Source organism: Drosophila serrata, unplaced genomic scaffold (assembly GCF_035046125.1).
Source record: "Drosophila serrata isolate PLE 108 unplaced genomic scaffold, ASM3504612v1 contig_376, whole genome shotgun sequence".
Lineage (NCBI taxonomy): Eukaryota > Metazoa > Arthropoda > Insecta > Diptera > Drosophilidae > Drosophila > Drosophila serrata.
The window spans coordinates 1,054,959-1,069,820 of record NW_028257274.1 but is presented as its reverse complement, the minus strand read 5'-3'; the positions used below and the strand labels follow the sequence as shown (position 1 = coordinate 1,069,820).

General features: G+C 43.2%; 1 protein-coding gene across 1 annotated transcript in view; it reads left to right on the top strand.

Annotated features, from left to right (window-relative positions):
• tok (tolloid-like protein 1 tolkin) overlaps nt 1-14,862 on the top strand; it is a 31,764-nt gene that overhangs the window by 15,365 nt on the left and 1,537 nt on the right. The window contains exons 3-11 of the mRNA XM_020961713.2: nt 10,701-11,050; nt 11,112-11,530; nt 11,595-11,876; nt 12,297-12,557; nt 12,628-13,186; nt 13,258-13,456; nt 13,521-13,785; nt 13,883-14,088; nt 14,155-14,798. Of these exons, the coding sequence (XP_020817372.2) occupies nt 10,701-11,050; nt 11,112-11,530; nt 11,595-11,876; nt 12,297-12,557; nt 12,628-13,186; nt 13,258-13,456; nt 13,521-13,785; nt 13,883-14,088; nt 14,155-14,798 (3,185 nt within the window). The remainder of the gene's footprint in view (nt 1-10,700; nt 11,051-11,111; nt 11,531-11,594; nt 11,877-12,296; nt 12,558-12,627; nt 13,187-13,257; nt 13,457-13,520; nt 13,786-13,882; nt 14,089-14,154; nt 14,799-14,862) is intronic.

Below are 14,862 nucleotides of genomic sequence, written 5' to 3'. Positions count from 1 at the left end.
TGCAAATTAATTAAATTAATACAAATACGAATTCAACTGTCAGCTTTCATGGAAAATCCAGAGCAGACAATAAATTCACGCACAACACATTCCATTGGCAGCATTCCCCAATAAGCCCGATGACAGATTCGGGCATGCTTATGACTATCGGAGGATTTCAAAAGCGAGTCCTCTGATTCAAACAGAAGCGAAGTCGGATTGGCGGGCGGCATTGAAAATGCAGTTTGCGGAAATGTTGGAAAATCGGAAGTGAATTCAGTTGATTTCGGGGAACTTTCCACTGCAACTCCCATCCGCCCGCAGCGTTCAAAAGGATGAATTGCCAGCCGAAGGGGCTTTTCCTGGCTATTGAATGCATTTTCTGACACTCCAGCAAACAATTTCCATGCCTTTATATACACTCTGAGAAATTGAATGAGTATACAAAGTAAAGGAGAGCTTTAAAAAGGAGAAGGAAAATTCATATTCTAATCTATATATTTTGAAGTGTCGAAATGTATATGGTATGTAATATACTCTCACATTTGTCTGAAAATTTATCACCTGCCCAGCACCTGTACATTCCGCTTGCATTTTAGGTGCATTTATTGAAATGGCATTCCCTGCTCTCAACCTGCCACACAGGCAAACAAGCAGAAACATGTGTAAATAAAATAAACTTGCATTTAAACTGTTTACATAATTAATTAATGCCAACAAGAATGACAGGGCCAGGGACAGGGCCAGGTATGTGTGCCTGGGGTGTGAGTGAAGTGCCACAACAGTTGCAGGATCAGCTGACAGAGAGGAGAGTAAGCTGCTGAAGAGGATGGCTGCAAAAGGACTCTGGCTGCATTTGCCCAACTTTTTACTGCATACTTCCTGGCGCTGCATATTTGTACATGCGCATGTGTGTGTAAGTGTAAGCCCTCGTACATATAACACAAACAATTGCCATGTGTCTGAGCAACCTGTTTGCCACAAATTGTTATCGTTGCCGTCTGTGTATGCTGCAATCATTGTTTATGCAAATTGGCATAAATAAGCAGGCGAGGCAAACAAGCTCAAAAGCTGCTCAGATAATGCCACAAAATGGAGCTTATGTTTTGGGCTCACCAATGCATATGTACAGTATATATTTGGGATATATGCATATGTGTATATTTATATCCCCATATATAAATTATCCCCCCTTATCCGTGAGAGTCCCTGCAGCTGTGTGGCAGCATGGCAGCAGCGGCAGCGTAATTTATGCAAATCGCATTTTAAATTTGTAAATGTTATTTTAATTGTTCAGTCAACGGTTGGAGGGGCAAAATAAAATAAACCAGAGCAGATAATTGGTAACCATCTGGCCTGCAAGCGATGGCCAAAACCAGAGCTGGACTACAATTTATGATTGCCATTTTAACTTCACACACATGAATGTGTGTATATCCCTAAGAAACCCCGCTGTGCTGCTGCTATATATTCCTAATCCCAGCAGGAATATGGAGCCAAAGCGACAGACCAGAGACAAATTGAATGCGTTTCCCATTTTTCTTTATATATATATTTTTTTTTGCTCAGGGTCGTTGTCGGGACAAAGCAAATGCCAAGAATCCAATACAGAATTCATATATGTATAACAGAAATAAACAAAATTGAAACCAAATCCATTGAAGCGAACGCATGGGTTTATTGCAGCAGTTGAACCCTTTTTTCCCTCAATACCGTCTGCATTCCTTGATTAGAATTATGAGAGAATAACGAGCTTCACTTAAATAACAGTTGGGTTATTAATATTTAATAGCTAAAAAGAAGAACAAAATAATGGTAGCGTACTTGGTGAGTTTAATGAATATAAATGGATGGGTATTTTTATGAAAACTTAACTTTTAATTACATTTTTAAAATGTTGTATAGCACATCTTAGTATATATGACTATTGGCAAAAATTTGCTTTCCGGACTTTTTAAAATAAATAAACTTTAAATCTGTATTTTTATATGAAAATTTTTTTAGGAAAATCTAAATTAAAAAATTCATAACTAAGTCATAAATGACTTCATTTGAATTCAGAAAGCGTTTTTATGTTAGTTTTTATTAGGGTAACAAAACTGCATACTAAATATACCATTTTAAAAAATTCAAAATTTTGCCAATTTTTGACAATTTATAAAAATTTCAAATTTTGAATATTTAGAAAAATTGTATTTTTTCACCAGACATAGCCAGATCGATTCTTCTGTCGATTTTGATCAAGAATATATATGATTTATAGGGTCGGAAATGACTTCTTCACTGCATAGCAAGCTTTAGAAGTAAAAATCTATTGCCAAAAAGTAAACTTTCTGTGCTCAGTGTATTGACTTTACTGTAATTGATATTCAATTGAATTTTAACAACTATTTGGCAAAGCAAAAATATCATATTTGAATTGCAGATATTTCCTATAATTACAATCAAAAACCTTCAATTTAAATAATTTAGACTAACTGGAAAGGGACTAAAATTGAAGCAAAAAAAGAGAAAATCTCTCCTTTTAGAAGCTATCATGGCCCCATTTAACCATAATAGGAGGAACTTTGCTAGCATCTGGAATATGTGTGTGCAAACTCCTGCTGCTAAATGCCTGCATTTCATTTGCCATCATCATTTGTTGTGAAAATGTGTGAAAAAATTTACGAAAATAAATGCGGCAGCGACAAACTTGAAGCGGCGAACTACTGCACGCCTGATGGCACAATTATCAGATGCAACTGCGAGTGCCGCTGCGGAAGCTGTCGCTGCCAATGGCTGCTGATGGGGATGCTGTGTGTGTGTGTGTGTGTGTGGTGGGTGTGCCAGGGGTTATTGAACCCTCCATAGTAGCAGGAGCTGGTTGCAATAAAGTGGCACCCAAAAAAAAGAAAATACATAAAAAGTTGAGTAGGTGAACTGCAAGCGAACTTCCACATTCACACGTCACCCATCATCTGACTGCGCTCTTTTCAGCCCCATTTCAAAATTGAAAGAAATGAAACTACGCGCAAAAATATCTATATATCTTTTTCATTTCCCATTCCTGCAGAACTCTAAGCTAAAAACTTTTTTCTAAAAGTGCTTTGTGCCAACGAGCTGCAAATGTCCGAGAGCATGTTTTCCTCACTCACTCTGTTATTTTCGCCTATTTGTGCGCCAGCAATGGAAAATAGTTTTTCATGTCTGCCGTAGGTGCAAAGTGGCCACATCGGATGGAGGTGGAGATGGAGGTGGAGTCTGGCGGCAATCGTGCCGCAAATACGTACAGCTGCATAAATATTTCGACGCAGTTGTCCATCATAAATCTCTTGCGGGAACTCAAACATTGGCCGCCATTGTTTGGCCCCCGGCTCTATATGCGATTTAGTCTGCCAAAGAGGATCTGGGGATGTTTGTGGACGGAGTTTGGGGCTGCAAATGGAAAATGCTGATGTTTTTGTATAGCAGATCGAGAGGAGGAAGCGCCAGTGGTTTTATAATCCTAGCCATGGTCCGGATGCTGAGAGCGATGGCTTCAGTGGGTCATAAAACACTCTGGATATTTTATAGAATTCTCTATCATTGGTTTTATGTCACATCAAGCAGTTTCTAATGACTATAGGCATACTCTATCATTAAAGTTTTTAACAATAATCAATAAATTAGGATTTATTTCGGAATTTAATCAATGATTAATTGACCAACAAGCTTGTTTCATTTAAAATTTATATCCATATTTATGAATCCTTTATATTTATTTAAAAGGAACTCCTTTATTTGTTTGATGTCTTTGTATGCCTCGAAACCCCTTCTACTTATTTCAAGTTTATTTACCATTCGTACCACCAAAAGATTACCATTTAAACACTCGGATAAGTTTGCCACAGATGATTTGATTCAATTTGATTCGTTTATTCAATCATCTGACACTCCGGCGATGCTGCCGCATTCCGGATTCACTCATCCAACTGAGGCAGGAGAAAGTGCTTCCCCGTCGCACAAATGCCACCGTGTGTAGTGTGTTTTTGTGTGTAGTATAAATAAACAAAACGAAAGTCCCACACACTGACGGACATGCACACACTCATAAAAAGCAAACAAAAGCCAAAGCCTAAATCGTGCACAAGTCCAAAATCGCTTGCCGGGTCACTCGTCACCATCATCATGGCCATCGTATGAGTTCAGTTCGGTGCCGGAACTACACTATCCCCACATACATATGCGATGCTGCTTTTGGCCGACAACGACGAGTACGAGTATGGCTAATGGCTGAGGTCTTCATGCAATCTCTGCTGCCGTCGGATTAGTTTGTCCAACCATATATTCCCATCCTCCGCCCGCTCATCCGCCTTCCGTCCTTCCTTCCGTTCCATTCTATTCCAATCCGATCCGATCCGTCCGGATGCAGGCAGACATCCGTATGCGAATTCTACAAGTGATTGTCAAAGGGGCTTTTTTGTAGCCAAAATACTACCAAGAAAACTAAGGAAATGTATATTATTAATTTGTTGATACGTTTTAACAAAGTATAGGAAATTGTGGTATATTTTGTTAAGTAAATAATATTATTACTTATCAGTCATTTTTTAAATATTGTGAAGAAATAAGTTAAAATTTCGTAATGAATAAAGAGGACATGATCTTTGGGGAGTAATTCTAACAAAATTCTTGGGAATAGGAATAGGAATCTATATAGAAATCATACTTATTTGTATACCCTTGCAGGGTATTATGGTTTGGTCAGAAGCTTATAACGATGTGAAGGAGTCGTTTCCGACCCTATAAATCATATATATTCTTGATCAGAATCAGAAACCAAATTGATCTTGCCATGTCCGGTTAAAAAATACATTTTTGAAATTTTTTCAAAATTTGAAAATTTTATAAGGGGTTACATCATTAAAATTTAAAAAAATGGCCAAAAATTTAGATTTCTTACATTTTCAAATTAAGTATGCAGATTTGTTAAGCTTATAAAAACTTACATAGGAATGATTTCCGATTTGAAATTAATGCATTTTTGGCTTAGTTATGACTTTTTGAAATTTTGACTAGTCATAGAAAAATATTGATAAATTCCAATTCAAAGAATGCGAATAGTTTAAGCTAAGTTATGATTGATTTTCGACTTCAAACCTGTAATTCTTGTTAAACCTTTTCTATAAGAAATACTAGATAACTATACGTTTATTAATATATAATTTCTGTACTTAAACTCTAGTAACTTTGGCTACAATTTCTGACAACACTGACAAAACCCTGTGTGTGTATGTGTGTTTGCTTTATTTGCCTGCCTCTATTTGCATTGATTTCATCTTTAATTTAGGCAACGCCTGAATATCCGAAGATCCAAACGGACATTTCATGGCTTGTTTGCTTGCTGGCCGCTTATCAAAACATAATTCTCGGTATGATGAATTTCCCTCCGTCCGCCCATTTAACGTGTCCGCGGGGTGTTGCCGGCAAATTGAATTTCATTGTTATGGCTACGGTAATTAATACACACATACATAGCACACCAACACACACACTAACGAGGAAAAGGGTGGACACACACACACATATAAGTACGCAGAGAAATGGGGGTCACTGTGATATGCATATGTGTGTGTGTGCATTTCCGGTCTCTATACGCTTCGCGGCATCAGCTTATGCATAATTACAACCATATTCACAGCGTTGGCAGCGATTTAAAAGCCAACGAGGTTAGCCAGTCATTTTACCAGTCAAGGCTAAGTCTACTTACACCCCAGAACCCCCTAGGATTAACTGCATTGCTTTATGAATAATTAACTGTGCAGAAATCGAATAATAATTGCAAAGCAAAATGATTGATTCATTGGAACTCGAGAGAGAAAATGGTATAGGAAAAGGCATTTAATAGCAAGTTAATAGCCTTTGTGGAAATTGTGTTCATTTAAAATGTTATTTGTATACAAGAATATATCAGCAAACTTGAAAATAACCCGGAGAAAACATTTTTAATTGATTTCACAACTCTTTTAGTTTTATATAAAACAAGTCTATCAGAATTCTTTTCAATTGAAACTCCTCTCTATTTAAATTCCCCACAATTTCCGAGATATTGAGTTTCCAGAGCACTCTTAGTGACACCCAAAAAGCGTAGACCAATTAGCATTTTTTAAGCTTGCACCGAATCCTTTTTGAGCCTGTGGCATTTTTTGTGCTGTTTAATTGCTTGTATTTTATACGCTCACACATACTCACGCAGCACTTGTGTTTTATTTTATGACACAGACAGCACGTCAGCGGTGTATTGACATCCGCCAAAAGAACACAAAGCCCATAAATAACACACAAAAAACGAGGACCACAACGGGGGCAGGATAAGGGAATAAAAAAACAAAAAAAAAAGAAAATAGGTGAAATGGAAGCGTTGCTGACCTCAACAATGGCAATCAGTTGGCAGCTCAGCGAGAGCGCTCTTCAATTATTTGCTTTTGACCCACAAAATGGATGGGACGGACCGGACCGCGGCCACTACTGATGCGTTAAGTGCGGCGCACACTATGGTGTTGTTGCCACTTTTCCTGCTCCTGATTCGCATGTATCCGAGACCATGGCCCAGAGCATGTAATCAGATGGACCCGAGTAGGGTTTTATTTTTAATTAAACTCACAGTCGACACTGGGGTACGCTCATAAAGCGGCCTGTAGCAGCAACTAGCAGCCGTGTGCAGCCCTTGTTGCCACATTACGCATACGCCATGTTGTATTCATTATTTAGAGGAAGCTGCTTCCGGCGAATGTGTTAGAACATTTTTGTGGCCGCCATAAAAGGGTACGCCGAACTGGACTCGTTCTCCAGGATAAGGGGCGAGTACCCCAGAAGCCCCTCCAAAATGGCACGTTTTGTGCGTCGGTTCGTTAGTGTGAATGATGTGAGAGACAGGAATAGGAACAGGCGGGAAGGATGTGCGGAGGCGGACAAGGGACTGCCACGACGGAGGCGAAGCTCAAAAATTTAATTACTTTCACTTGTGCGAACTGTTTGTCTGGCAGTCAGACAGCCAGAGAGACTGGACGGGACCGGCCAAAGGCATTTAACGTAAATGTAATGAAATTGCAGACGGACTTTGCGACTGGGAACTGTTTGTGCTACGCACATTGGATGGCTTCCGTTGCCATTGCCATTTCCATTCCTGAACCGGGGATTGTGACCCGTTAGCCGGGCTGTTAGCACAGCTCCTTGGTCCGCCTCGGCTTTTGTGTGACGCATTATGCGGCAAGTTTTCTCGCCTGCTGTGTGTGCAACGTCTTTTTATTGCAACATCCTCGCCCGAAATGGCGCTCCTTGGGGCAGGCGAACGTTAACGGGATTAAATGCCAACTGGGAACGTGTTTAGCTTGAGTTGCCCTCGCCATGGTTTTAGTTTTAATTTCGCTGTTTCCTCCGCTTTTCCACTTTTCCACTTGGTCCTGCCAGGGCATCCAAATCAATCATCCGCCATGTGGGGCGTGCACGATCCGCGCTGTGCTCGGTGTTTAAAATGTATGTATGTATATTGAAATTTAAATTTCATGTACAGCATGCACGGGAAATCGCATATATTTTTAATCCACAACACAGCCAGCACACGTGTTCGCAGCACCAACGTTCAAAGATTTTCAGATTGCGTATGTAAATATTTGCGCAATTCTAGAAATTTGTTTGACTGTTAAATCAAATGTAAATACGATATGTTTTCAAAGTCAACACGATGCAATTGCAGCAAAAACAATGGCCCTGACAGTACACAGGGAATGGGAATATATAAAGATAGAGAGAGGGATTCATGATAACGTGTAATTTAATTCAGATATTTTACAGAATGTCAACCGAGAGAGAGAAAGGTGAGTTATCTAGAGAGCTAGCTTGATTTATATTTCAGTCAGTCTCTCTACAAGAGAGAATTTCGATCCAAATGAATTTCGATCTCTAAAGGAACCCAAAGGGGGGCAAGGTCTGTTATTTGATGGGCGTTTTCGGGTTGGTTTCCTGCAGACATCATTTCCTTTCCTCCTTTCCCCGGGCTCCTGTGTTAACCGCAGCCAGGCGACCTCAGTTCGGTTTCGGTGCGTATGATTGACATTGATTGGAGCCCGGGCAAAACAAACTGTGCGGTTTGGTCTGCTTCGCTCTGCTTTTGCTTTTGCTCTGCTCTGTTTTGCTCTGGTGTGGTCTGGCTTCCTTTTTTTTCCCTTGAACCATGCTCTTATGCATTTTCCGAAACTAGATCAAAAAACGTTTTCAGCTTGATAAATATGTAATTTGCAATTTTGGCCAAAACAACAGGCAAAAAAAGGAAAGCGAGAGTTGGAAAAACCAAGGAAAATGCACAAATGTTCAGCTGCTTTTCTGACAGTACAGTGAGCACATCACACATAAATGTCACTAATTTAAAGCAAACTTTTTGACTTTAATGAATTTATATTATTGTTGTTCTATTATGTGAACTCTTGGAATAAATTCAAGCAGCTTAAAGTGCTTTAGTTCGTTTTCGCAATTAAACAGCAATTAGACAACTACTTCTTTATGATTATGTTGTATGTATATTTGAGTTCTCTTATTTTCATTATGAGCAATTAGTCTTGTTTTGATAAATATTTTTATGTAACTATTGGTAACAGAGTCATTATAAAATCAAGAAAGGAAACTAACTTAGGGAAGGCAAAGTTTAAATACTCTTGCAGCTTGCAATTAAATTATAGAATTAAATGGGAAATCGTTGTGAATAGTTTGAATTAATATTAATCATATTTTCATATGACAATTTTTTTTTTATAAAAATCAAAGTTTTAAAAACTCATAACTAAGCCAAAAATGCATTAAATTCAATTCGGAAATCTCTTTCATGTTAGTTTTTATTAGGTTAACAAATCTGCATACTCAATTTGAAATTTTAGAATATTAAAATTTTTGCCAATTTTTGCAAATTTTAATGATGTAACCCCTTATAAAAATTTCAAATTTTGAAAAAATTTCAAAAATGTATTTTTTGACCGGACATGTCTAGATCGATTTGGCTGTTGTTCCTGATCAAGAATATATATGATTTATAGGGCCGGAAATGACTCCCTCACTGCGTTTCAAGCTTCTGACTGAAATTGTAATCGTTTAAACAAGCAATAATATAATACTCCATAATTCTTCCTTGCATTTTGATAAAATAATTACTAAATTAAAGCAAGAAAACTTAACTTCACATGTGACTTCCTTAAAGATCTGGTTATAACTGAGTTACCTTGCCAAACTAAATTACCTTTACTCCTAATGATTTAAAAGTGCATCTGCCATGAATGACTTTTCCCCAAAATACTCCTTGAAATCCCCTCCTTCCCTCCACACACACACACTTTAATTACTTTCCATGTCCATACGACACTTCTTTTATGGCCTCGAGGGATGCATGTCCACTCGGCAGGTTTTGCGTAGGCAGCCGAGTGGCTATAGATGGTAGAACCTGGCCAGGGAGAGCTCATGCCTGAGCTCCCGCTTGAGCTGACCCACTTCCCAGTCAGTTAGCACTGTTGAGACTCAAAGGATGATTGGTTTTGCCGCTCCAGTTGTAATAATCAAATTGCCAGCTGCCGTTACTGCATTTGCACATCAGAGTCAGAGTCGAAGTTGAAGTCGGAGATGGACAGCCGGCAGGTGAAAGGGAACGGAAGGGGAAAACGAATACGAATGCGGATGCGGATACGGAAGCGAAGGGAAAAGCGGAAGCTAGGGCCAAAGGGAAAGCCCAGAAATGGAATGTGGGCCACGATGAGCGGCCTTCAGAAGTCAAAAGGCGTTAACATTAATGCTGGCAAGCCTGCCACTGTGCCAGCCGTGTAAATAGCATGAATGCAATTTTATTTTATTTATGTTTGAATTAAGCCCAGCTCTCCAGCGCAGGCAGCCCAGCCAACCAGGAGCAGCACTCAGACAGTCTTTATAGGCAAATGAATTGCTCTATACGGACGAGGGAGCTTGTTTGTGTTCCGGAAATGTGTTTTGACATGAAAAATAAAGATTGATGCCGGTGCCAGAGATCCTAAAGATAGTTTTAAACGATATGGTTGCTAAGCCAACACTTGATGTAGAGTCTGTAGAGTTCGTTTTGGCTTCCTCACTTTTTTTGCAGTGTGCAAACGCACTTAATTAATTTTGTTTAACATGTCTGAGTCAGACAGGGCAACAATTTCATATTTTGCTTGTTAACTGTTATCGTGGTTTGCTGCTGCTGTTGCTGCTGTTTTTTCCCTGGCCAGTGGCCACATGTGGGCCATGAACACGGACACTAACGCAAACGGACAGGCACTCCCTGTTCTGGCATTCACATTGCGTATACGCCGCGTGGAGCGAGAGCAAACAAAAGCATCAGATGTCCTGTTGGTCGGCCGTCCGCTGATGCACTGATTAAATGGATATGCAGAGTGTGTCTATCCAACCGCCTGGCGAAAATAACTGTCAGAGCTGCACGACTTTATATCCGGGACGGTGCCTGGGCTGTCCAGAGTGCGAATTATAAATTACCAGCAGCGAACATTGGCTGCCCCTCCCCGGGCTAACCAAACCAAACGAAAACACAGAACTGCCTGCGCGAGCCACATGAAATTTCAATTAAAATAAAAATTTATACGCTTTTCGCCCTGTCGCTTATAATTAAAAACAATTTGTAAGTTATGGGAGGGCGAAGAGCTGGTGCTGCGATAATGCCCCTAATTTAAATCGGTTTATCTCTGGCCTTGCAGGCGGCTTTATGGGCGACATTGCCCTACCGGACGGTGATTCCGGACCACCGGTGGTGGCCCACACGCCCATCGACGACGAGGAGCAAGAACGCCAGGAGGTCGAGGAGCTGCTGTCAGATGCGCCAGACAACAGGGGCAGCGACCCCGCTTCCGTTTCCGCTCAAAGTCCCGGCCCGGTCAAGTTCAATGCCACCTTCCAGATGGATCTGGAGAAGCTTAAGCAGGAGGTCTACCACGAGGGCCTGCAGGTGGAGGAGGAGGGCCTGACCGACATCATTCGCAAAAAGACAAAGTTGCCGAGCACAGTTCCGGTGAACTTGACAGCCGGACAGGGTCAATTGCAGAGTCAGGTGAGTGAGGTGAACCACCAAAGTGAAACCCAAGGACTCGACTCACCTCTCATTCCCACAGAGTGCCAATGAACCGGTAAAGCCTGGCTCCCAATCTCCCTCGGATTACGCCCAACCGTCCAGTTACAAGAACGAGGTGGTGCCTTTGTTCGAGCGACGCAATTTGGCGGCCAAGCCTGCCAGGCTTGTCCTGGCCGAGACCGCCTCCAAGTCTGGCAACAAGACAATGCTGCATCGCAATGTGGACACGCGCAAGATTCAGTCGGATAACAAGGACATTGAGGATGATTCGGGTAATAATTTTGTGGCGGAACGCAGGCAGTCACACATCCTGCCCACCTCGCTGCCCGAGCAGCGTTCCACTCTGCCTAATGTGTACAGCAATGCCGGTGGCAACGGGATGCAGTTGGACGACGAGGTGGACTTCCTGCACTCGCGGGGCGTGGTACGTAGGCGGCACAGGCGAGGACCCAAGCATCGGTGAGTAAAGAGGATAACTGAAAGTCTCCCTGGTGCTATAGATATCCCAATCCCTTTCCTACAGACGTAGCAACCAGCATGCCGAGCACGAGGCCAAGCTGCAACGATTACGGGAGGAGCTAAGCCGTCCGGTGGGCGAGAGACACCACCACGGCGAGCACAATAAGCATCATCAGCGGCAGGAGCAGCTGCACCATCATGGCCACCAAAACACGCCACGCAAGAAGCACCGAGCGCATCGCCAACACCGTCGGCGTGGTCAGAGCACCACGCAGTATGTGAACCATTCTCCGCCGGCATTCATTCAATCTACGCCCGAAATGGATTTGGAAATGGGAAAAGCGGAGTAAGTACGGCATTCCTAGGCTGCACCCTTTGCCTTGTTGGCGGGCCACCGCCACCGCCTTCGCCACATCCGTTTCCGTTGCCATTTCCTGGCCCACTGTAAATTGCCGGCCATTTTCATTTTTTTTTTCTTTTTTGGGCATAAACTTTAAACAAACAGCAGCCATTTTGGCAACCCATACAGACCCATTCACACACATACACAGACAGAGCTCATTGTGCGGCTTTCAGTGTGTTTGTGCATGTTAAAAGTTATGAATTTTAATAGAAATTCGCGTGCCAAAAGTTGTGCCGAACAACAACACTGAAAAATGTATGGAAAACTGTTGGCAATTAAAATTACGCATACGCCACGTGGAAAGTTTTTCGCAGCATCCTCGCGAATCATCCATAACTAACACTCTACCCATTCTCTCTCTAGGAGTCACCACGACCAGGATGCGGAGGAGAAGGAGAAGGAGCAGCAGCGCCATCGAGTAGCACGCGCTGTCACCGCCAAAAAGGAACGCATTTGGGATTACGGTGTCATTCCCTATGAGATCGATGGCAACTTTAGTGGAATGCACAAGGCGCTCTTTAAGCAGGCAATGCGCCACTGGGAGAACTCCACCTGCATCAAGTTTGTGGAGCGGAATCCGGAGATACATCCCAATTACATAGTCTTTACTGTTCGTAGTTGCGGGTGAGTACAAGGATCTTTCTTTCATTCTTAGGGAGACACATCCTTTACATTTTTTTGGTTTACTTTGCAGCTGCTGCTCCTTTGTGGGCAAACGCGGCAATGGACCCCAAGCCATTTCCATTGGCCGCAATTGTGACAAGTTTGGCATTGTGGTCCATGAACTGGGCCATGTGGTGGGCTTCTGGCATGAGCACACGCGTCCGGATCGGGAGAAGCATGTCGTCATCGAGCACAATAACATTATGAAGGGTCAGGACTATAACTTTAACATGCTCTCCCCAGATGAAGTGGACTCTTTGGGCATGGCCTATGACTATGATTCCATCATGCACTATGCCAGGAATACCTTCTCCAAGGGCACTTACCTGGACACTATCCTGCCCATCGAGATGAAGGGTCGCAAGCGTCCGGAGATTGGTCAGCGATTGAGGCTCAGTCAGGGGGACATTGCCCAGGCCAATCTGCTGTACAAGTGTCCCAAATGTGGACGCACCTTCCAGGAGAGCACAGGAATCTTTGCCTCGCCCTCATACTACACAGCCGGAGCCCTGACCGATGAGACGGAGCACTGTGAGTGGCGGATAACAGCCACCTACGGGGAGCGAGTGGTCCTTAAACTAGAGAATATGGTAAGCTTATCGAAATTCAGAGGGAAATCGGATACACTTCTAAGAATTCTGAATAATCTTTGCTCCCACAGAACATCTTCAAGTCGAACAATTGCGAGACTGACTACCTGGAGATCCGTGATGGTTACTACGAGAAGTCACCACTCATTGGACGCTATTGCGGCAAAGTGGTCAACGATGAGATCCGCACGGAATCCAGTCGCATGCTCCTCACCTACGTCAATACGCATCGCAGTGAGGGTTACCGCGGCTTCAATGCAGAGTTCGATGGTGAGTACGGGCAGAAAATAAAGGGTCATCTTCAGGCAGGTTCATGACATTCCATTTCCGACAGTTGTCTGCGGCGGTGAAATGTCCGTGGACGATGCCGTTGGTCGCTTGGAGTCACCCAATTACCCGCTGGACTATCTGCCCAACAAGGAATGCGTGTGGAAAATAACTGTGCCCAAAGGCTACCAGGTGGCACTGAAATTCCAGTCCTTCGAGGTGGAGAACCACGACAGCTGTGTCTACGACTACGTTGAAGTGCGCGATGGACCCGAGCAGGATTCCCCGCTAATTGGGGTTTTCTGTGGCTACAAGCCGCCGCCGAACATGAAGTGAGTGGAGTGTCCTTCTCACCCAGTAACCCCCTGTCCATTGGTAGCCCGTTCCCCTTTTTCAAATTCCGCTTTGTTCCTGCGCTTCCCTTTCCAGGTCAGGTGGCCATTCGATGTACGTGAAATTCGTGTCGGACACATCGGTGCAAAAGGCGGGCTTCTCGGCCGTGTTCATGAAGGAGGTGGATGAGTGCGAGACCCAGAACCATGGCTGCGAGCACGAGTGCATCAACACGCTGGGCGGCTATGAGTGTAGCTGCCACATTGGCTATGAGCTGCACAGTGACAAGAAGAAGTGCGAAGGTGGGTAGTCCTCACACTACCCTAGAGAGTGACCCAATCCTCATTTTCCCCTTTATCCCCCTTCAGATGCCTGTGGCGGCGTTATCGAGTATCCCAATGGCACCATCACCTCGCCCTCATTTCCCGAAATGTATCCTCTGATGAAGGAGTGCATCTGGGAGATTGTGGCCCCGCCCAAGCACAAGATATCGCTGAACTTCACCCACTTTGATCTGGAGGGCACGGCGCATCAGCAATCGGACTGTGGCTATGATTCGGTGACCATCTACTCCAAGCTGGGCGAGAGTCGTCTGAAGCGCATTGGTACCTTCTGTGGCAGCGCCATACCACCCACAGCCACCTCGGAGAGCAATGCCCTGCGGGTGGAATTCCATTCGGACAAGTCCATCCAGCGCTCCGGTTTCGCGGCTGTCTTCTTCACGGACATTGACGAGTGTGCCATGAACAATGGTGGCTGTCAGCATGAATGCCGGAATACGATCGGTTCGTATATCTGTCTGTGCCACAATGGCTACTCCCTGCACGAGAACGGGCATGACTGCAAGGAGGGTGAGTGCAAGTACGAGATCTCTGCTGCCTTTGGCACCATCTATAGTCCCAACTATCCGGATTCGTATCCGCCAAATGCGGACTGTGTGTGGCATTTTATCACCACGCCGGGACACCGCATCAAGTTGATATTCAACGAGTTTAATGTGGAGTCGCATCAGGTGAGGAATTTGAGTAGGAAATCTAAAGAAATCTTTTGCATAATCTATTATAATGCTATTCCAG